The 23,110-nt window shown below is 52.0% G+C and overlaps 1 protein-coding gene and 1 long non-coding RNA gene across 3 annotated transcripts; one reads left to right on the top strand and one right to left on the bottom strand.

The window, feature by feature from the left end:
- Positions 1 to 1,444: 1,444 nt before the first annotated feature.
- On the bottom strand, positions 1,445 to 16,313 carry STK11IP (serine/threonine kinase 11 interacting protein). 2 transcript variants are annotated; one of them, XM_020904846.2, is made up of 25 exons: positions 16,230 to 16,313; positions 15,973 to 16,045; positions 13,022 to 13,227; positions 12,746 to 12,820; positions 12,374 to 12,469; positions 11,872 to 11,979; positions 11,676 to 11,747; positions 10,537 to 10,663; positions 10,170 to 10,273; positions 9,956 to 10,051; positions 9,666 to 9,707; positions 9,321 to 9,467; positions 9,072 to 9,156; positions 8,245 to 8,526; positions 7,878 to 8,083; positions 7,462 to 7,578; positions 7,186 to 7,363; positions 5,367 to 5,597; positions 5,182 to 5,285; positions 4,134 to 4,231; positions 3,859 to 4,037; positions 3,571 to 3,652; positions 3,310 to 3,380; positions 2,575 to 2,822; positions 1,445 to 1,872 (listed from the first exon to the last, which is right to left on the bottom strand). In XM_020904846.2, the coding sequence occupies exons 2-25, from the start codon at positions 16,031 to 16,033 to the stop codon at positions 1,723 to 1,725; spliced, it is 3,165 nt and encodes a 1,054-aa protein (XP_020760505.2). In that variant the 5' UTR covers positions 16,034 to 16,045; positions 16,230 to 16,313; the 3' UTR covers positions 1,445 to 1,722. The 2 variants fall into 2 exon arrangements, with proteins under 2 accessions (XP_020760505.2, XP_070314797.1); XM_070458696.1 differs by lacking the exons at positions 1,445 to 1,872; positions 2,575 to 2,822; positions 3,310 to 3,380 and having other exon boundaries at positions 3,576 to 3,745; positions 15,973 to 16,259.
- Positions 16,284 to 21,804, top strand: LOC139032189 (uncharacterized). The gene is made up of 2 exons (XR_011484706.1): positions 16,284 to 16,360; positions 21,535 to 21,804. It is a non-coding gene; the product is annotated as an uncharacterized lncRNA (long non-coding RNA).
- The last annotated feature ends 1,306 nt before the right edge of the window (positions 21,805 to 23,110 follow it).

Raw genomic sequence — 23,110 nt, 5'->3', positions numbered from 1 at the left:
CCTGGCACAGAGGTCCAGGCACTGCAGGGAAGCGGTGGGGGTGGGGTGAAGGGGTGGAGTGTGACAGTCTCTAGGTCCAACCACGTTGCTGCAAATGCTGTTATTTCATCCTTTTTATGGCTGAGTAACATTCCATTGTATGTATGTACCGTATCTTCTTTATCCATTCCTCTGTTAAAGGACATTTACACTCCTTTGCTGACAGCCCAGGTTTGAAGTCATATGAGCCTGGACCTAATCAGGTCTCCTCTACTTACTGACGGGATCACAGCCAGTCATTCACCTCCTCTCAGCCTCAGTTTCCTCACCTGTAACAAGATGCCATTGTCTCCTAGGATCTCTGCGTGGAGCAGACTATCAGCACTGAATTCAGTGCCTGGCATGTACATGCTCCCGAAATGAAACCCATCTATTTGATTCTCAAAACCACACACACACTCAGCCCGAGCCGGGCTCAGGAGTTCAAAGGGAGTCCCCAACACTCCCTGCTCAAGTCCTCTCACAGGACCTCTGTACACAACTATTTGGGTACCACCACTCCCCTTGGGTTATTCTTGCATGCCGGAAACAGATCCCGACTCAGGCTGCCTCAAGTCAGAGTAGGGGTGTATGCAATGAGGACCCTTTCAGTGCCTCATATCTGGCTCAAATTAGCTAAAGCCAAAAAGAAACAAACAGGTCTCCTTTGACTCACAAAACCAAAAATTCCAGGGTATCTGCCTCTGGGCACAGTCGGACCCCAGGACTCCATGGACACCACCCAGACTTGGCCTCATTCACCCCACCTGCCTCTCAGCTCTGACTCCCTCTCTCGGCCTGGTTACCCGCCTCTCATGATCAGCAGCTGCAGGCTTATTCTCTGAGCAGCCCTCCTGGGGGAAATCTGCCTCTTTCTTGGTTGTTCTGGCAAAAAGCCAGGCCTGAGGCTTGGTAGGCCAAACCATGGGCATTCCTGAACCACTCACCATGGCTGTGGAGACACAGGTAAAGCAGTGGGGTCAACCCACCCAGGCCCTGGGCTGAACGAGGCGGTGCAGGAGAGAAGGCGGCAGGGACGGAAACCCCCAGATGCTCGCTCACCCGTCCTCCCACCACACCCCAGCTCTGCACACCCACTCCCCAGTCACACTCCCTTCCAGCTCGCACTGCCAGTGGCCTGAGATGCTCGTTAGTCCCCATCTGAAACTCGAGAGAGTGGGAACTGAACTGGCCCAGCTGTTGGTTGGGCAGGGATTTCCTCGCCAGGTCACATGACAGGCACTGCTGGCTGAGGACGAGTGCCCATGGGTAGGAGTCCAACTTGATCCCGTCGGCAGAGCCAAAGCAGGGTTGGAAGATGGTTGGTGTCGCAGTTCACACGAGGTTGCCTGGCCGGTCCATTGTGGAAGAGCCACGGGCGGGGCAGTTTCTGTTAGAAGAAGCGGGGGACAGCAGGCCTCACAAGTGACACTTCCAGGTGCCCCTATGGCATCTGGAATGGAAACAGCTTTATTGATACCTGAGGAAAGTGCAAGAGAAACACTCCTTCTGACCACTCGGCCCACCCTTTGGGGCCAGGTCAACTAGAGGCCGGACTAGTCCTCTCACCCTGCCCATGCGCTGGGGTCATCCGGGGCCTTGCTGGCCAGTGCCCAGAGGCCAGACAAGTCAGGGGCCAGAGTCTGGAGAGAGGACATCTGCAGCCGTGGCTTCTACGGCAGGGGCGGGGGCAGCCCAGCAGCCTCACTGGTCAAGGTCCAGAGCCTCCTGGGTCACAGTTCGGAGGCCGATGGAAAACAGCTCCTCCCAGGGCTTCCGGATCCAGGCCAGCAAGGCCGTCAGCTGCTCCGGACACACAACTCGGAGTGCCCAAAAGCTCTCCAGCCGGGACACCTGGCATACAAGCGGCAGTGAGGTGAGATGCACGAGGGCCGTGCCCAAGCAGGAGGCAGCGGGGTGGGTCTCAGGAGCACCCACTGCCCCTCCCAGTTCAAGGCGTCCCCAGGCCTGTCTCTCTCCAGAAAAGATCCTGACTCAGCTTCTAAAACAGAACGCAATCAGCACTGATGGAAGAACCCCCAAGAGGGCTTTCTTGTTACCACCTTGTGTCTTTAACCCTCCCTGCTTTCAGACTGTCAGTTCTGGAGTCAGCTCCAAGGAATCGCTGGGACTTAGTTCCTGGCTCTGTCATTTATGACCTGGGCCCACTGGTTAACATCCCCCCAGCCTCAGAGGCCTCAACTGTAACTGAGCTAAAAACCATACTGCCTCCTCACGTAGAGGCTGTAAAAATCACATGGCTGGCGCACAGGCCCAAAGAGATACAAACTCCAAGCAGCGTTTGCTTCATCAGGGCCTCCGAGCTAACACAAAGTTGGGCTTCAAGTCCAGTGTTCCCACTGCCCATAACTGCTTCCTCACTACTGTCCACACCCCGTGACGGCCTCCCAGGTCCCGGCACCCTGTTCTCTGCGTTCCCCCGCATCATGACTGCCTGTGGTTAAGTTCCCTAGAGCCCAGATCCGAGTCTTCCTAGACCCACTCGCTGTACCGCCCCCCACCGCCCCCGACCCACCCCTCTCACTCGCTCCACACCTCGTCGTAGAAGACCAGCCGCAGGGCCTCCGGGGCCACGCGATACAGCAGCACGGAGCTCAGGCAGCTGAGGGGCTGCTGCTCCCTGACGCTCACTGAGGGGCCTGGCCTAGGGGGTGGGGCCTTCTCAGATGCTTCGCCAGACGCTGCTGGAGGAGGGGGCTCTGCCTGGGACCCTGTAGGGTCCTCATCTAACAGGTACAGGGTGGACAGAGTCAGCAACAGGGACACAGGGCAGGCAGTGGGTCCTAGGGTATAAGAGACAGGGTGAGGCCCGGAGAAGAAGGCCTTGGAAAAGCCCAGATCCCCGGGCCAGTGTCCCAGTGCTGCTCCAGAGAGGAGGAGTGACCACACAGAGGTGGCCACAGCATGGCCTGTGCCTCTGGGGGCCAAGGTCTTCCCTTTCCCAAAGTCCAGGGATCTCTAGCCTCCAAAAGCTCTGAGGCCCAAGTCAAAGGGAACTTGCCCCACCCTCACCCCCACATCAGAAAGATGCACCCACTCTCCCCTCACCAAAAGGGTAGGACAGGGCGGACTGAGATGATCTGCTCCGCTTCCCAGAGAGCCTGGGCCCCAAAGCAAAGGCAACCCAGGGCACTCCCTTGCCTCTCCAAAGAGGCTGGGACACCGAGACTGTTACTGGGTGAAGTCCACATCCCAGCACTGTGAATTACTACAAAGGCATAAAGAGGTGCCCAGGGGCTGGAGGGTTGGAAGCCCGGGGCCAGACCTCACCTTCAACCAGGAACGCTCGAAGGTAGAAGAACCGGGGAGGCTCCGAGGAAGAGTCTGTCTTCAGCAGTGGCCTGGGGAGAAGGCGGCAGGCCCAGGAAGGAGCGGTCAGCCACGGAGTGGGAAGAGCCACAGAGGGGTGGAGTGAGAAGGCCAGGCCCAGGTCAGGAGGCACAGGCGCTCAGGACTCCACCTGGGGCTTGTGAGGGGAAGGGCTGTGCTCCACGAGCAGCCGTCTGGGCCTCAGCTCCCTCTCCAACTCACCAGAGCCTGTGCTTCGGGGTCACCTCCTCCTCCGTGGCGCTGACACTGCTCCTCCGCGTCGGAGGCAAGGACTGCAAGACATCTGGACAGAGCCAGCCGGGGACAGGGAGCCCTCAACGACTCCGGCTCTTCCATCCCAACCTCTCCACACCTTCCCATCCTCCGCGCTGCGGAACTTCCAAGAGGGATGGGTCCTGTTACCCGTATGTCTTCACTGCGGGCGCCACTGTGGCGCTGTGGTCCACAGCCCCCGGCCCCAGCCTCCCTCTGCCCCCTGCCCCTTCTCACCAGTGAGCTCCTCCAGGAAGGCCCGGCAGCGCTTGGCCTCTCGGGGCAGCAGGATACAGGCCCCCGCCCCGGCTGCCCACTCCAGCCGCAGGCTCTGTCCCGCCAGGCCCAGCTCTATGTGCCGCAGATCCTGCAGGGGAACAGCCAGAGCCGGCTGCAGCCAGCTTGCCGGGGGCCCACTGTGGAGATGGTGAGGGCAGAGTGGCAGGAAAGTGAGAGCACAGTCAGAGCCTGGGGGCCCGGGCCCTTCCCTGGCAGCAGCCCTGCCCACTCACCAGATCTCCCCTGTCACCTTCAACACGTAGAACCTTTGGTCAGACACAACCACAAGACACAGAAATTCCCCCGGGTGGCCTGCCAATGCCAGCGGTACCTAAGGGGAAGAGGAGGTTGATGAGAAACAGAGAGAACTAGGGAGGCGGCCAGCAGATTGAGGGCTGAGCTCCTGGTGACACTGTTCACCCATCCGGCCTCTCCGTCTGCCTCGTTCTCCAGCCCACAGCCCCGCCTGCACTCGGACCCACGTCAGGCTCTTAGCAGGTCTCCCTGACCGTCATTTTGGCCCCTCCAGCTCACCCTCTGAGAGGACGACTGCCCCCAAACACAAAACCCACCACCACTCCCCAGCTCCCCAGACTTCAGAGGCTCTACAGGCCTCGGGATCAAGTCCAGGCTACGTGACAGACACCAGACGATGCTTCCAGGCTCCTCTCGGGACATCTGCCCCGCCCACACTCTGGCTGCACCGCTCAGCCACTTCTCCCCACCAGCTCCTCTCAGGCCTCTGTGTAGTTGCTGCCTCCTTTCCCTAGATCACCTTTTTTCTCCCTCCCGTCACTCATCCTGCAGGAAGGAGAGGCTTCCCCGGTCCCCACAGGCTGGGATCAGACGCCCCTCAAGGGCCTGAGCCTGATTCTGAGCCTGATTCTCACCATGGCTGCCTGTTCCTCACACCAAGAGAGAGGATGGAGAGTGAGACTGCTGTACTCTAGGCCCTCAGGGTCCTGCAAGTGCTCACAGATCCAGAGAGGGACCGAGAGCGAGGTGGATTTGCAACAATGGCCAGAGGCTGCACCAGGCAGCCTGCAGACACCGGCTCCCACGTAGGCCACACACCCTGTGAGGTGAGCAGGGCCCTCCCCGTGGGAAAGGGGAGACTTCGGAGGCTCAAATACCAAGGAGCAGGTCCACAGCCACACTGAGAGTCACCGATGGCATTCAAACTGGAAGCCAAGCCTGGTGGCTCCAGAGTGACTGCCCAGACAGTCTGCTGTGGTGGAAATAAGGCACGGGGGCACAGGGCAGGGCCGAGCTGGCACAGACCTTGAAGCAGCACTGGAACTCCTCCTGGGCATCGTTGAACACCTCGACATCCAGGAAGAGTCGGAGTCGGTGGTCCACGGAGCGGAGGCCGCAGCGCTCAGGGGCTGGGGGTGAGCAGTGGGCCGTCAGCCTGCCCGGGCCACCCCTGCACCCCTCCCCCAACACCTCTGTTCGCCTAGACTCACGCGGGCTGAGGCTCCAACTGTGGTGGTCATGGGAGGCTGGGGCCTGGGATGGGGCACTGCCAGCCCCGTTGCTGGGGTCGGTGTGGCCAGGAGGGTCATGGACAGTGCTCGGGGACTGCGAGGGGGCCAGTGATTGCTCTTCCTGTCTCCGCTCCCCACTGGGAGTTCCGGGGGACACGGCCAGAAGAACCACGTGATCACTACCACAGTACGGACACACAGCAGATGATTCTGGAGGGGGGATGGAGACAGGTCATCAACCACACACATACACACACACATAATATCCCTCACCCCCAACCCCACCCCGCTGTGCTCACAATACTTCCTCCACACTCTGGGACTCCTGGGCCCCATCTCCAGCTTCACACGCTCCCCATGCTCCCACCCAACCTGATGCCCTCAGCAGGCCAAACTGCTAACCAATCACTCCCCATCCCAGTGACAGATGAGCAGGCTCACAAGCTCCTCAATACACCTGCCTTCTCATTTCAGGAGGTCCACACCCACCCAGGCCCTGCTGTGGGCCCCTCCCACAGCCCTGGGCTGGGCATGTACGTGAAGTCTGAGAGCCCGAAATCAACAGATAAGGGTAGAATTCCAGGTTCTCTATGCTCGGTTCTCCATCTGTGAGATGGGGATGATGACGCTCCCAGAGGGTTGTCAGGACGAGTGAACAGAATTGGGTAAAGAAACCAGGCCACAGATCAGCGACGAGACAGGAAACACTCTTTGAGCAGCTATGACGTGCTGGAATGTGCTAGAGCCTCTGACAGCTGTATCGCAACTCTCCTGACCCTATTGTGCAAGTGAGGAAAGCAAAGATGGAGTCACTGATGTGCCCTGCCAAGGCCATGCAGCTCGGGTCAAGGCAGCAGCTACTGTGTGTGGAAGACCTCGGTTCTGAGCTAGGCATGGTTCCTGGTGCTGTTTTGTCACACTGAACTCTCCTCATGTCATGGGGCAAGTCCATCCTCTTCTTTGCTCAGACGAGGTGACTGAGGCTCAGATCAAAGGAGACCAGAGCACATAGGAATGCACAAGACTAACGCCACCACCAAAGGGACGCCAGGGCCATATGACCCTTGGAGTACAGACAGGGTCTGGGACCCGGTAGGGCTGTTCCTGTTATACATACTGTACTGCTGGGCTTGCAGCTGCCCAGGCAAGTTCAGGTTGGAGAATGAATGAAGAGAGCTTGATTTCTGAATAAAATTTAAACCCCTGTTCCAGCTACTGCCAGGAAAAAAAAAAAAATGTGATAATAAAAATCAAACATTTCAGTGCAAGTGTTACCAAGAATATTTTTTTCTTCTTCAATGTCTTCAAAGACATGACTTTTTGACTGGTCTGCAATGGAAAAATCTGTCATCCTAACAGAGTGTGAAGAAATGCCATGAGGTGTTACTCAAGTGACTCACAAGGTCAGTCAGGGAAGGACAACCTAAGCCCCCTCACACAGCATCCCACTACGGCTGCCAGACAGCCCCACACTGCAGGGAGTGCTCGTATGTTTTATGTGGCTTCTGAAACAGTAGCCAAAAAAAAAAGGAGGGAAATGCTGCAAGTTATGGGAAAATAATGGATATGTTTAAGCAGTTACACAGACTGTAGTTCCTGACTTAAGAGAAAAAGAGGATGTAGTTTATTTTTTTGTAAATGTGGCAGGCAGACAATTTTAATTTCTCTTCCAGGCTGAAAAGTTGGCCCCTGCTCCTTTCTTCCCTAGGGTTCCCCCTCCACACTCCCAGCTCAAAGCCATTTTTCCCTGAAGCAGCAGGAGGCACAAGGACACTGAAGTCAAGGGCAGGGCTGGTACCTGTCTTCCGGGAGAACAGTGGCCTCCAGCCTTCCTCACCGTCCAGCCCCAACCTGGGCTCCTCTGGCTTGAACTCGCGGCCACAGCGCAGACACTGGAGTCTGTCCCCTGGTGGGCCCCCTGCTTCCTCAAGCTGATGCTGAGAGGTGGCTGCTGGGGTCAGCACAGCCAGCAGCTCCTGAAACAGGGTGGGCCGGACACAGCTGTGAGCAGGACCCAAGTCCTCAGGCTCCCAGCCTCCCCCAGCTGCCTGGGCCCCACGCTAGGTTCCGTCACCTGGACAGCCGCCTGGGCATCTGGCTCCAGCACCATGTAGCGACGCAGCTGCCGGTCGGGGCAAATGTAGGAGAAGCGGAGAGCAAGGACGGGGCCCTGGGGTCGTGGATCTGAGCCCTGCACAGGAAGAGGGGTCAGTGGGATTAGGGTTATGCTGAGAGCGTGACGGAAACAATAGCTCTGGCCTCTGTAAAAGTGCTTTTGCTGACAGCCACGCTACAGCCCAGGAGCTCTGTCCCTCAGCCCAGCCTCCGAGTGGCCTGGGGCCTGTCTTTGCCCCCTTAGTGCCCCTCCCAGATCCAAGCCCAGTGACAGAGCATGGGAAACAGTCGTCCCAGTGCCTGACCAGGCTGTCAAGAGTCAGTTCCAGAAAAAAGCCTAGCACCCCTTCCAGAAGCCCTGCTTCCACAGCTCACCTCAGGCACCTGCTCGCTCTGGGTCTGGGTCTCTGCCTCTATCTCAGCTGCCTCCAGACTCTGAAGCTCAAGCCGTTGCAGGGTTCGAGCCGCTTGGAGCTCCACCTCAAACAGGTGGCCCGTAGTGACCCAGAGAAAGCATTCCCTGCCCCGCACGCCCTCGGGCCCCTCCAGGGGACACACCAACATGGGCCGGCAGAGCTCCACTGAGGAGAGACAGAGACGGGGACACGTGAGGAGGGAGAGGCGGCCAAGACTCAGCCCCCGCTGTGGGGCGGCCGTCCACCCCCGTACGTGGGCTCTCCTAACCCCCGGACACGTGACCACCACCTAGTTCTGGCCTCCCTCGCGGCCACTGAGCGCTCACCCTCCACTTCGCTTTGCTCCTCTCCTCCCTCCTCTTCTCCCTGCTCCTCCAGCTCCTCTTCCTCCGGAGGCTCCAGCTCTGGCCGGACCTCCTCTGCCACCTCCTGCGGAGACTCCTCAAGCGGTGGAGGGCTGGGCGCAGGCCCTGGGCTCAGGGCGTCCGGGGACAACGTGCTGGGGGCAGAGGCCTTCAGGTGATTCCGATACTGCAGCCAGTCGCAGCCGAACCGCTCCCGAAAGCTGCTCATGAGTTCCAGCTCCCGATGCTGCTGCACAAACCACCCTGGGCAGGCGGGGGAGCGCGCAGCTTAGCAAACCCGGCCCCACCATGACCCCCAGCCGCCCCATCTTCTGGGCGTGCCCCTCAGGGTGAGGTAAAAAAGGGGGTGTGACGGCAGGGGATGGCCAGCTCAGAGGGAAGCCAAAGTCTGCCCCTTTGGCAGCAGGTCTTGAAGCGAGTTCTACGTGACACTGGGGTCACGTGCAACTCAGAAGCGCAAAGCGCCTGCCGCTTAGGGAGACTGGAGAGACAGGGCAGCGCATTTAAGGTCCAGAGACGTCCTCTGGTTTAACGCAGCTTTTCCCGAACTGATGGGGCCACGGAATCCTCTCATTATCCAACCCACTGACACCCAACAAAGATAACATTCCCTGAAAAACCCTTTGGAAAGTGCTGCCCAGGAGCAGTCTCTTCTCCTTCCCCCAGACTGAAACAGGAAGGAAGATGAGGTACCCGCAATGCTCCAATCCACCAAAAAGAGAAGTCCTCCCAACTAGAAGACTGGAGCGCAAGGGACGGGCCAGGAGGCTGGGGGTGGGCCGACTCACCAGCCGGGGAGGGGTCCAGAGTCCGGGGCTCCGGGTCTGTGTCACTGGGTTCCGAGATACTCGCCCGCCTCACGCGGACTCGGCTCTGAGGTTGGGAGAGGGAACCCACGTTCTATGAAAGCCAGTGGCCTCCCACCCCACCCACCCGCAGGCAAGGACACGCCCTGACCACTCCCAGGACCCCTGCAGCCCAGAGCCCCCGTAAACGCACCCAAGCCGAGGCACGAGGCAGCCTAGGACCCCATTTACCTTCACCTTGCGGAGCGGGGGCTGGGCCACAACGCCCCCTGACGAGGGGCTGTCACTCACGTCAGGGCCACCGGAGGTTTCAATCGTACTCCCCACTGGCCAGGGCGGAGGTGGTGCCGTGGTGCTGAGCCCTGAGGACGTGGAGCTCTGGCGTGTGACAACAGGTAGGAGACAGAGGCTGGAGCCAGGGCGCACCCCTCTTCTGCTCATGCTCCCAAGAGACGGGGACTACCTTCCAGCCGATCGGACAGATCCTTCCCCAACTCCCCTCTGTTTCCCTCGGCTAGTGCCCTTCCTTCACCTCCTCCCAAATGGATCCCGCCCCGTCACTCCCACCACACGAACCTGTAAATCAGTCAGTGACAAGGCCTTTCCATCAAGAAGGAACTGAGCAAAGATAAAAGGGGAGGGCGGTGTCGGTGGGGAGCACATACTCTGGGGAGCCCCTAGCCAGGGTTGGGAGCCCTCCTAGTCTTATAAGGACCAGCAGGTTCGGTGAGGGGGAAAGGTATAATAAGCCAGCAGTCTGGGGCCTCAGCCCCTCACCAAGGGATGTGGGGAAAGGCAAGAGTGTGCAGGAGTGAGGGAGGCCTAGCAGGAAAGGGAAGGCGGAGCAGACATGGGCAGACACTCACCCCAGCAGCAGCGTCCCGGGCGCGGGGCGACAGGTACCGGGCGGTGGCCACGCGGTGTTCAGGGTGGAACCACAAGGGGTTCCCCTCCAGGCAGAGCTGGGCACAGAGGAGACTGAGGTGTGCCTTGGGCCTCCTTCTGTGAGGAAGGGGGCTGACCAACTCAGCATGGGGGAAGGTGGGGGGGACGGCACGAAGCCAGCTCCCCGGTCCTCACCTTGCGGAGCTCCGTCAGCAGCCACAGTGGCGCCAGCTCCCTGTGTCTCTCCAGCAGGTTGTAGGCCACATCCAGGTGCCGCAGGTTTCGCAGCTGTTCCAGGCCTGGGGCAGAGATGAGAGGGGAGGTGTGAGCAAGGCTGTGGGTGAGCAAGGGTGGAGGGGTGTGGGGTGGGGCGGAGTGGAGTGGAGGGGGCGTGCTGGGGGAAGGCACGGCAGAAAGGCCAGCCTGGGCACTCCATACCTGTCTGAAGGCCGCAGGAGGCTCTGGTAGGCACAGGGATCCCAGGCCACCCTGAGTCTCATACCGCCCTCATTCCCTTCCATGCTGGACCACCACCCCACCCCCAGCACACTCCCCCACTCACCATGCAGGCTCTGGAGCTCATTGCCCCGCAGAATCAGGGTTCCCAGAGCAGCCCCTGAGGGTCCCATTTTCGGCACTAAACGCAGGTGGTTGTAAGAGATGTCCAGGTGACAGAGCTCAGACAAATCCTGAGAGGGGATGCAGGGGGCGGTGATGCAGAGTCTCTCCTTGGCCACACTCTAGCCAGCCTCCTCTGAACCCGCTTCTTGACTAGGCCTCAAACTTGGCCTACAAAGACTACGGACTCTCAGCACAAATGATTTCACCTGCCCCTCTATCAACCCCTACGTTAAGACGAACAAATCTACCAGTTTCTAACAGCTCCGGAATGACCACCCCAGTCCCCTGACGTCACTGCCCAGGAAAACTGAAGGTGCCAGAAGGATTGAGTTTGCTCCAGACAACACCTGAAAGATAGGGCCCAGCTCTCTGCCTCCGTGGGGCTTTGACAAGTGCCAGTTAGCAAACTAGACAGGTTCACATGGACCAACGCCCCTTCCTGTTTTTCTTACATGTCCACTTTCCCAACTTCAGAGGAACCCGACTAGGGTTTGGTCAAAGAGAGAATCTGCCCAAGCCTCCACCATCCCACTTCCCACTGCCTCATGCTCCCTTGAAAATGCTCATCTCTGCACAAATCAAACTGGAATTCAGTTCACACCAAGAAGCTTATTACTGATTAAAACAGTTTTACTACTAATTAAATATCACCAATAGTTTTTTGCCATTTTAACCAGAATCCAGCTTTATCTCTGACAAGGAGACATAGGAGAAGGGTTCTTCAAGTTCACCATGAAAGCTACCCTTTACTGAGCTAGACCTTGAGCTAAGTATCATCAGATTCTCTTCACAATCGTTTTCATACTATTAAAGTAGGTACTTGTATGATGTATACTTTACAGATGAAAGAATTGAGAAGTTAACTAATTTGTCCCACGGAGATTAGGAGTTGAGGTTTGAACACTGGTTTGTCTTATGCCAGAGTCTGTGCCTCCAAAGAGTACTGCCTCCCAAGATGTGATTCCATGGGGAGTAGGGGTGGGGAAGCAGGGGGGTGGCAGATGAGAGGCAAGAGCAAGGTGGGAGCAAAAAAAGTGGAGGCCCAGGTGGCACCTGCCCAGCCAGGCTGTTCATACTCACCATCAGGAAGCCCTTGCAGTCCTGGACTTGATTGTGGCTAAGGTTCAAGAAGCGAAGAGCTGACAAGAGACGCTAAGGGGGGATAGGGACAGGAAGCAGAAAATCGGACACCCCCAGGCAGTCAACTGGCCCGCCACCCTAAGGGCCCATCCCTGTGGTTCCCCAGTTTCCCCAGCCCCTCCTGAGGCTCACTCACCAGGGAGCTGTCTAAGGCAGTCAGGGCATTGTAGCTGAAGTCAGCAGATAGCAGAGCCAGCCAGGGCAGGGCAGAGCAGAGGTCACCACCGCAGGCTGAGAGCAGCTCCTGCACAGACAGGCGGGTGCTGTTACCTCCACTCTCCACCCCCGACCACGCCAAGGCCACGCTCTGTCACCTGGCCATGCATTCACTCTATATACTGAGCTCTGTCTGGAAATGCAGACTTAAAGAAAGCCCAAGGTCCTCTTCCCAAGAAATGTGAGCAGACAGGGCAGAAAGGAAGGCAGATGTGAGAATGTCGAACACAATATGCTCGGTGTGACTCTAAGCTCCATGGGCACAGGTTACTGTGGGAACACAGCAGAGAGGGTGAAGACACTGTCTAGCAGGACACAGGAGGCAGGAGGCAGGGTACGCTGCAGAGAAGGGGCAACATCAGAGCTTGGTCCTCCACGTCCCTCAAGACAAGGCTTCCGGGCTTGCCCCTGACCCTCCTTACCTCTAATGCCTGGAGGCTCCTGCTGCAGATCAGGGTCTCCAGCTGGGAATAGATGCCACGGAGGCCATGGAGGCAGTGGAGGGGGACACCTCGGAGCTGGAGCAAGGGAAGGGAGGGAGGGGCGGAGGGAGACTGAACTTCACGGAGGACAGATGTCTCATCCCCACCTCCCAATTGGGAAGAGGGGAACGATGACAAAGCTACCTATGGTTCAGGGCAGCCCTAAATGGAAGAGTGGGTGGGTATCACTGCAGAGCAACAGGCATACACGGTCTGCCCCCCACAACCCACCAAGAGGCCACCTCCCTGTCCCTGCCCCAAATGTCTACTGGAGCTGGGTTTTATGCACCAACATCCCCCAATGCCCCATACCTCCAGCTGTCGAAGGGACTTGAAGGGAAAAATTTTGATGGGCCCTGAGAGGCCAAGACCTGGGACATGGACCAGCTAAAAAAAAACAAAAAACAAAAAACTAATCAGGTCACTGAGGCCCGGCACACGTCCCTTTCCTTTAGCACTGCCAAGCACAGCGCGCTCCTCACCTGGGTCCGGGCCCTGTAGATTTTGTGCATGCAGGCCACACCCCAGCCCCACCTCCCCTCTCCTCTTGTGCTCTCAGTACCCACCATCCCATCCCCACCCCAGAACCTTGAGTGAAAGCGTTTTCTGCAGCACGTCGAAGAGGAACTGAAGCTGGAGGATGATGGGGGAGTCGGCGGGATGGGAGGGCAGAGACACAAAGCCTGTTTGGCCAGGGCCCCATGGCCCCAGATGCAGCTCAAATACGTGGTTCAGGTGCTGCAGTGTGGCAGTCAGCAGGGTCAGGGTGCTATGGCCAGACAGCACCACATCCCCTGCAGGGAGAGGGGCAAACAAGAGGGGCTCCATTTATTCTAAGACTTACAACCACAGGGTACATCCACTCCCACTCACAGACCTGTTCTCACTCACAGACCTGTTTGATCCCAATAGGATCAAACTTCACTACTCTTCCTCACTCAAAAGTCTTCAATGGCTCTCCTCTATCTTTCAAAACGTCCTAACTTTTCCGCCTGGTAGATTGCTTTACTACAAGACTCCAACTTTTCTAAATTTTCCTTCGCCTTCTGCTCAAAAGAGCCTGGCCTACTCATAGTGCTGGAAACAGCACTGGCTCTCTCAGCTTCCTCATTTTCTGACACACCCCCTTCCACTCTGCCCAGCTCAAGGCCCACCTTTCTCCAGGAAGCTTTCTCAGCATGCACCACCGCTGAACTTTTCACCATAACTACTTCAATTTATATGAGAGCAAATGAGAAGTTGTACCTGTACTTCTTTGTCTCATTGTACAAGGAACATGTGCACTTACAGAAACTTTCAAAAACACTAAAATGCATGTCAAAAAAGTAACCACTCATTTAAGCACTAAGGTATTGCTACTGCTCTCCAGGTTAAACCTGCCTTCTCTTGTCCTTGAGGGCATCTTCTGGTATTCATTACTGCATCTAACAAAATATAGCTACAAGGTCCTACTGTATAGAGCAGGGAGCTATATTCAATACCTTGTGATAAACCACAGTGGAAAAAAATACTTAGAATGTATATGTGTGTATAACTGAGTCACTTCACTGTACAGCAGAGCTTGGCACAACACGGTAAATAAATCATACTTCAATAAAAATAAATAAGTAAAAGTACCACTACAAGGTAGGTACAGAGATTTTTAAGTTTCTTGGAAAAAATAAGGATTGACTAGAAGGAGTTTACAGAAATAATACAGAGAGATCTCCATACCCTTATATGTAACCACCAATGATTTTGTTTTATATGGAGTACAATATCAAAATCAGGAAATGAGCACTGTGGACAACTTGTACATATAGTTCTATGCCATTTTGTTACACGTAGATTCCTGTAACAACTACCACAATCAAGATATAAAACTATTTCATCACTGCAGCATTCTCCCTCCTGCTACACCTTTAGTCACTTGTATGCCTGTGTGCATGGACTCACACACATCCCCTATCAGCCCTAACCTCTGGCACGAAGTCAGATTCTTGCTAAATAAGTTATCAAATCCTACAACCTTGTATGAAGGATTTTCTATGTAATAGACAGTAAGGATAGATACAGACGAGGTTCAAGGACTCTCCCCACCCCGAAAGAGCCTCCCAGTCTAGAAGAGGAGATAAGACATGTGCACAGTTAATACTACAAGCCAGAAAGTAAAAATGCTATACAGATACCACCAACAGGAGTGCAGAGAGATGGAAAGGCAGCTAACATTGAGTAATACGTGTCAGACGTATGTTACTCCATTTAAACTTCACCAAAATCTCCTAAAAAGCACTGTTAATACCTGCTTACAAATATGGAAACTGGAGCGCAGAAAAGTTAAGAATCTCAATAGAGATCATAAATCTGATAGGAAGTTGTTACTCCCATCTGCTCTCAAAGCCAAAACTTCTACAACTAATGCCAACCATTACTGAATAACTACAATGACGCCACTGTGTCTAGGCTCGGAAGAAAAAAACTATAATAATTACTAACAATTTTGAGTGCTTACCATGTATGCAATCACTGTTCTAAACGCTTTATGTGAATTAAAATTAATCCCCCTAGCAATCTTTCAGTTAAGTACAATCGTTATCCCATTTTGCTGATGAGGAAGAACTAAAGCTCAGAAAACTTAAACAATTTGGTCATATTTGAAAGAGCTGGGATTCCAACCCAGGGGCTTTTAATTATGCTATACTTCATGTTTTGCCACTGTCAACTACAAATTGGCACTTGACACTAGCACTTGTCATCCACCTCTACAAGGATTAAATCACGTGCTACTGCAGAAGCTGATTGTCGACACCCCCTGCAGAGTTTAGGGTGGAGAGCAGAAATGAGGAACTTGGTGCTCTGGAACAATTTAAAAAAACCTGGCAGCACAGGTCTTCAGATAGATATTTTCAGGAACCAATTTTATTATGAGCCCAATTCTTGTATCTCTTCACATCTAGCCCTCCTCATAAAAACACTAAAATCCTTCGTGGTGACAACTGTTGCTCATCACTAGCAGAAACGGTCTGCAAAACAATATGTGCTTGATAGCATTTACTCTCCATCAAAATCACATATATACTGACCTTCCCCTCTACCTCTCTGGAGCAGTTTCTCAGAGCCATCTGAGATGCTAGCTCATGGGCTATAGTCCTCATTTTGCCTTTTAGTGTTTGAGATGCTATCTCATGGGCTATAGTCCTCATTTTGCCCAAATAACACCTTTTTTTAAATTAGCGCCACAGGTCAACGATTATGACTAGTCCTTGGACTAGAAAGGCTTACGGCCAAGTAACGATCACTCCCCTCTGTGAGTATCAGAAAATGCATGAAGAAAGTAGCACCCGAGTTTGGCCTAGAAGGATGGCTAAGGTTTAGACCGTCAAAGACAAAGAGCGACAGAGCGAACAAACTCCGGGAGGAGTAGAGAAATTAATTCTTTGACACCCAAATCCTCGTGACCCTGAACAGCTGTAATCCCATGACTCCTAACTAGGCATGTCTCTAGAACGTAGGAAGTAGCCCCTCTCGGCCAGCCTCAGCCCAACCGGAAGTTCACTCACCGGACTCGCGCAGAAGCCCCGCGAGCTTCCACACCAGAGAGTCCCGCGGGGCGGTCGTCATGGCCACAGGACGCTGGGGGCGGAGCCAGAGAAAAGAGGAAGCGGAAGAGCTTCAGGTGGTAGTAGTGCCAAAACGCCAGGACGTCCGCGCAAACCGAAGCCTCGCGGAGGAAAAAAAAAAATCAAACAAGAGGGCGAGAAAGAGCTCCTCTTTGGATCCCTTTCAAAGAGCATAAGGCCTGACCAGCCAGACTGACCTTGCTGTGTGATCCTCCCACCAGCTCTACAGCCGGACGCCTATCAATAATAGACAGGAAGTCCCGCCCCGGAAGAGAGGCGCTCGGAAGGGACGGCCAGAAAGTAAGCGGGCGCTGCTGGAAACCATGCCGTAAGTCATGCGAATGTCGAATGGGGGCGGTGCCCTCTGGTTCTGGCGGAGGCGGTACTTTCGCGCCTCAGCTTCCTGAGCCCAGACCCCAATCCCAAACTGGGCCTCCGCCCTTGCTTCCCCTTTGTGGGCCCCGCAAGGCCTGAGCCACCCGCTGAGCTCGGCTGGGGCCGCTCCAGGTCAGTGAGGAAAATCTGACTCCTTGTTTGCAGACTGGGCAGGGAAGCAAAGTTGGGAGAAAAGGAGTTTTCTGTTACTGAGGAAAAGACTCATCCGAAGACTCCTTTTTCAGTTAAAGGAGAGCGTGTCCGGCATGGGAGGCTGTTTTTTAACATCTGTGTGAAAGCTGGGACTGACCGAGGTGCCATTTCTGGGGTCTCTGACCGTTTTTCCTTCATCTTCCTCCAGACTCGCTTTTCTTTTTCTTTCGTGAATATCAGCCTCTCACATTAGCTTCGTAACGCTCCACATAACACCACGACCTTTATTTTTGCTTTGTTTCGACTCCTAACACTTGAATTTAAAAGTTATTGTTTTGAGTGTGAAAATGTGTAAATAGATTCACAAAAGCCTAGGTTACTTGGGAAGGTCATTCAATAAATAACCGATAGCTCCGAGACTGCAGCGTTCCCATTGTAGCTTTCACCCGGTCCCGGTCAAATACAGATGTTGACTACAGAATTAACGAGTAATGCCTCTTAACAGAATTTCTTGTTTTAAGGAAGGGTTTGGTTTTTTTTAATGTAACACCCAATCTCCTGATTTATTTTTAAAGTTAATGGTAGGCCAGTTGAGATTAAGAATAAGGTCATAGTCATTTTTATTCCGAGTTACAAAATTTGAAGGATCTTCTTTTTTGAAGACAAAATATTTGAAATGGCAACTTAACGCCTCTAAAGCACACAACTTGGCGACTGTGGCAAACTATGTGTGACCTGAACCCAGAGCCTAAGAGTGAAAGAGACTAAGAGGAAACACATCATGAACAGCAAAGCAGTATACAAATATAAAGTAACAGTGGGACCTCAATATATTTTTGTTGATTATTAATCCCATAAAGGTGATGATTGTCAGTCCCGGTTTATCAGTGGCCTGGAACTAGGGAGTGGCTGGAACTAGAAAGTGGCTGGAATTTAGGAAGTGGGTTCTCCCATAGGGCTACTGCTAATTCTCATTTTTTTTAGACAAGAAGAGACAGCTTGTTTTGATGTATCTGACATTGCAGTGCTTTGAAATCAATTTCATTACTTTACAATATTGTAGTGGTAAAAAAAAAAAAAATCAATTTCAGGGGTGCCTCTCCAGCCCACAGTTTTTCACCATTGATATGGGTAGCCACCCCCGCCCGCGGCCCCACCCCCGCTGCCCCACCCCCACCCCCGCCAGATTTGTTCTGCATCCCCTTGAATGTAAAAGTGGGGGCAAAGAGCAGCAAAGAAAGCTTAACTGGAAGAAGAAAATAGCTCCTGAGAGAAGCAGCAACAAGAGACTAAGCAGCTTTTTTCCCCCAGCCCTTGGTGAGGCCAATTCCCCTTTCTGCCCTTGCCTGGAGGGGAGGCCTTGGCCACCTTCCAATGAATTCTCCCCACCCCACCCCACCCCGCTTTTTCCCTCTAAGTTATAGTGTATTTCTGTAAAGTGCTGCCTAAGACAAAACCTTTGCAAAAACTTAAAGTCTTAAAGGGAAAAAAATTACCCTTTTACCATAACAGAAAAAAAAAAGCATACACCTATATTTTGAGAAATATGCAATATCTATATGCAGAAAACCAGAGAATTTTAAGGACATTAGAAATGACCTAAGTAATTGAAAAGACAACATGTTCTAATGAAAAGATTCAATATTATACTGATGTCAATTTTATGTAATTTCCATCAAAATTTTAATGGTAAGATTTTGGAACTCGACAAGTTGATTCTAAAAGTCCTCTGGAAGACTAAACATATGAGCACTGCCAAGAAACTTTGAGGAGAAAATAGAACAAGAGGCACTTAGAGGGACCATGCCCTACCAGATAGCAGAGTGACCCGTGAAGCCACAGTAACCAAAGCAGCATGATACTGACAAAGAGATACGCAAATATCGATAGAAACAACTAAGATTACATGGCAATTTTTTTTTAACTCTCTCTCTTTTTAGTCGCTAAGCCATTACCAACTTGCGACCCCATGGACTGTAGCCTGCTAGGCTCCTCTGTCCATGGGATTCTCCAGGCAAGATACTGGAGTGCGTTGCCATTTCTTCTCCAATTGACTTTAATGGTATTAATAAAGTGAGTTGTCCATAGTTTTGGAACAACTAACTTTCCATCTGAAAAATACTTAAGTTCCTAACCTTACATCACACAGATTAAATTCCAGAAGGATCAAAGAGCTAAACATTGTTTTAAAAATTAACCCTAAGGACTCTTTAAAGTTTGAAGTTCAAATTCACCTCTTAAAGAATTACTATCTTAATTTTAAGAATATGCAATGTCATTTCAAAAAAATTATCCTTAGAAAATAATATACAGGCCTTGCTACTGCATAATTGCATATTGTTCAGTCGATAAGTTATGTCTGACTCTTTGCACCCCCAAGAGCTGCAGCATGCCAGGCTTCCCTGTCCTTCACTACCTTCCTGAGTTTGTTCAAATTCAGGTCCACCGAGTCAGTGATGCCATCTAACCATCTCATCCTCTGTGGCCCCATTCTTCTCTTGCTCTCAATCTTTCCCGGCATCAGGGACTTTTCCATATTATCATTAATAAAATTATATTTTGCAAAGAAATGCTATGACTGTAGGAAGAACAAATGGAATGTAGGAAGAGCAAACATAACGCCATGATAGGAGACAGAGGCGGGAAGGGAAAGACCCTCCTCTGGCAACTAGGACGATTATCAGGCCACCCAGATACAGCCAATCAGAACCTGTTTTCGGAAAAGTCCCGCGCGCGAACATGTAACCAATCCGCTTCGCTAATTGACCCCTGCTTATGTTTGAAATTGGATGTCCTATAAATATGAGTAGAAAAACCGGGCTCAGGGCCCTCAGCCTGTGCGCCACTACGTTGGACACAGCGGGGGCCCTAGCTCGAGCTAGCAATAAACTTCCTTCTTGCGTTTTGCATTGTCTCTTGGGACTTCTCTCTTCCCGCTCGGGGATTCGGACATCGGGCATAACAATGACATGCTCTTAATTTACAAACACCCTTCTGAGTTTTATGCCACAGGAATCACACTCCACCTAAAATCAGATATGTGCATCAGGTTTCATCTCCATATTATTGTGTGAGGAGGAAAGTGAGCTATAAGCAGATGTCACTGCTAGCTTCCCTGACACCTCAAGTTCCCTGGAGTAGCATCCGCAAAATGCTGTGTCTGAAGGGGTAAAGGAAGTTGTGCTGGTGACTAGCTTAGGCAGCAAGGGAGGAGAGAAGGAAGGAAAGGTATCTTCATACAAGAATGACAAAATCAGCCCCCAGAGAATGTAAACCTCAGCATCCTGGTCCAGGGCTTGTTTGTTTCTGCAGCCTTGGAGCATGCAATCCCCTGGACTGTTGCCCACGGGGGAACAGAAGTAATAGTTCATCTTTACGACGTGAGCCTCGTCTCTGACCTGGACCTCACCACTCTGGTGCAACAGCCTCCTGCAGCAGATCAGATGACCGAAACCTAAGGATTCCTTCGTAATGAAACTTTCACACTTGGAATTACATTGTGGGTAGGAAGGGTGAAATTGGATGCTTTGTTTCATCAACTAGGTATCTTCGTGGAGTGGAAAGGCAAGGGTTGAGGGAACATGAAAGGGAATGAAGAGGTGCAAATATTAACCTCCAAAAGTAGATTTTGGTAAAAGAATTTGTACTAGTTAGTCTGTGTGCCTGGCACCCACAGCCCCAGAATTCAGTGGTCAGAGGCAGTCTGTGTTAGAACCACATATCATGTCTCTTGGCTCTGCTCCCGGACTGAGCCACAAAAGACTGGTCCAGGAACTGACCGAGTCACCACAATCAAACATATGGGACAAGTCAGCAGTACTGGAGGAGATCTGGCCTGAGAACTCTGCGTTGGACCGCAACTAAGCAAGCCCATCCTGCCTGGTTACAGGAGAGACTGAATGTTAGGTGCACGGAGGGAAAGCTGGAGAGGCAGAAGCCGAGTTCAATACGAAATCAGCGAAAGCCTGAGAACGAACAGCTGGCTGAGAAGCTGCAAAATAATGTTTCAGTGACCCAGCAGCAGCCGTGGTTACCCAGCCCAGGAGGAATTGCAGTTCTGCATAAGTACACTGAGGGATTCCCTGAGTGGCTTTATAGTAAACCTGAAGTCACCTAAGAGTGCCTTTAATTCTTTTCATTATCTATCCTGGCAGCCCATGGAATCATCTGAGGAGAGGGCTAAGAAGGGCTATAAAAAGATTGACCTTGGGTTTAATTCAGAACACCAAAAGGGAAAGATGGTATGAGAACTACATTCGCTATTCAAGCTCATGGGAAAACAGCAAAAGCCTGATAGGAGATGAGAGTGGAGGCAGCTATGGAGAAGAGAAGAAAGCAGACATAAGTCACTGTTTCAGGCATAACCCATTCAAGACCTGTTGACAAAGACAGGTACATATGTGACAAGTGTCTGCCATTGCAGTTCTGCCTACATGCAAGGCTGGAGAGAGGAAAGAAATGGTGCACAGCAAGGGAAGAAGCTGCAAATAGAATAGCAATAAAAACCTGCAAAGTGAAACAAAGAGAAGTGAGATCAGAGAGCTTAGGGTCTCCAGGACCGAGGGAAGGGGAAAGGCAGAGCCTGCTTTGAAATCTTAGAGCTTCAGTAGAACCTCAAACTTAGAGCACTCTCTCACTCATTCAACCAGTATTTACTGAGCCCTGACTATGTGCCAGATTCTGTGCTGCATTCCTAGTAGGTATAGACGACAACAGTGCGGCTCTTGTTGTCAAGAGCCACCAGTGTGGTGGAAGAGAGACTCCAGCAATCACATCTCAACACTGTATTGCTTCCTATCATTGCTGTAACAAATGACACCAAACAGTTGCTTGAAACAACACACGTTTATTAGCTTATAATTCTGAAGATCAGGAGTCCAAAATGGATCTCATTGAGCTAAAAATTAAAGTGTCCTTGGGGCTTTGTTGCTTTCTGGAGGTTCCAGGGGAGAATCTGTTATCTTGTCTTTTCAGCTGCCTGCATCCCTGGTGGGTGGCCCCTTTCCATCTTCGCAGCCAGCAATGACTGAGTCTTTTTGACATCACATCACTCTTGACACTGACCCTTCTGATTCCTTCTTCTCCATTTAAAGAGGATCATTGTGATTACATCGGACTCACCTGGGTGCTCCAGAATAACTTTATTCTCTGGTCAGTTGATTTACAACTTCCATGCCATCTACAATCTTAATTCTCCCTTGCCATATAACATAACATTTTTAATTGAATAAATTTGACATATAACATTGTGTAAATTTATTAGACTGTACATGTAACATTTGCCCAGATTCTGGGAATTAAGACATAGAGCTCTTTGTGGGGAGGGGCCATTATGCTGCCTATCACAAGCGTGATGCATGTTATAGTAGAGATAGTGATATGGGAGATGGGTTTCATCCCAGACTGGAAACTGAATTCCTGCTGCAGCCTCTCCCTCTCATCCCAGATAGTCAGAAAACATATAAAAACAGGTAAATAAATTCTTAATCACCCTGGATAGCAAGGAGGTGGGCCAGAAACCATGAGGAGTCCCTGAAAGAAGGATGGCAAATGGAAACTGGACAGACAAGATCACAGCCCCAAATGTGCATAACAGTAGACTGCCACAGGAGTTGAAAACAGCCGCAAGAGCATGCAGTGCCCAGAGAGGGCGGATCCTGGGAGCTCCCAGCCTCAGGAGTCATCAACAGCGCACTGATTATTCAGCATGCTGCAGCATGTCAGCCACTCCACACAGGCTCCCCCTTCTTGTCTCCTGGGGCCACGAAATTCCAGCAGGAGTATACGCCTTCAGGTGGGAGCAGTGGATAGAAGATTGTCAGATGGAGAAAAATGACCGTGTTCTTGGTGACTGGTGACATAAAGGAGGAAAAGGGAGCACCTGATTGTGGAAGATGAGCTGCCAAAACATCCTACCTCTGAGTGTATCCCCCTGCCCACAGTAGCTGACAAGATGATGATGTATACCATGATGTTATCTCATACCTCATTTTGCTGAAGAGTGTACAGTCATATGGGAATCTGAGGTAAAGGAGGAGCCTCCAACCTATAATTACCATTTTTCCCCCCAGTAATTAACATTGGGAGAAGGCATCTTAAAAGAGACAGCAGTGCATAGAGAAACTTTCATGCAGTGAAATAAATCAGAGAGCAAAAACAAGACTTTAGAAGAGTTATAACATTCTTGGGCGGAAAAAGATATCACACTGACTTTTTCTAATCAACTGAAAAACTGAACATGATTATGAAGCAACAAAAATCCTCAAAAGAGTGATCAGAGTAAGCCCAGGTAAAGGATACATGTGTGACCAGGAAGATTGAGCAAATATGTGTTTTTCCAGCACATAGCTCAACAGCAAATATACAAAGTATTTTTATTTTTTTTAAACTAAGATACCCAGAGGATTGATCTAACACTTTCAACATCAGCTAATAATAAGGCTCTGAAGGAGAAAATAGAATATGAAAGGAAGTTATACACAAACAAAGGAACAAAATATCCTAGAAATGAAAACAAATAACAAACATGAATCTTCAGTTTGAAAGGTCC

Source organism: Odocoileus virginianus, chromosome 30 (genome assembly GCF_023699985.2).
Source record: "Odocoileus virginianus isolate 20LAN1187 ecotype Illinois chromosome 30, Ovbor_1.2, whole genome shotgun sequence".
In the NCBI taxonomy this organism is placed as follows: Eukaryota; Metazoa; Chordata; class Mammalia; order Artiodactyla; family Cervidae; genus Odocoileus; species Odocoileus virginianus.
This window is presented reverse-complemented; position numbering and strand designations above follow the sequence as displayed.

Coding starts and splice junctions, on each gene's coding strand:
- STK11IP (XM_020904846.2), bottom strand. CDS start 16,033: ATGACGACCGCCCCGCGGGACTCTCTGGTGTGGAAGCTCGCGGGGCTT. Junction 7,364..7,461: donor ATGCCCAGGCGGCTGTCCAG/GTGACGGAACCT, acceptor ACCCTGTTTCAG/GAGCTGCTGGCTGTGCTGAC. Junction 3,653..3,858: donor CTTCCTGGAGGAGCTCACTG/GTGAGAAGGGGC, acceptor GGCTCTGTCCAG/ATGTCTTGCAGTCCTTGCCT.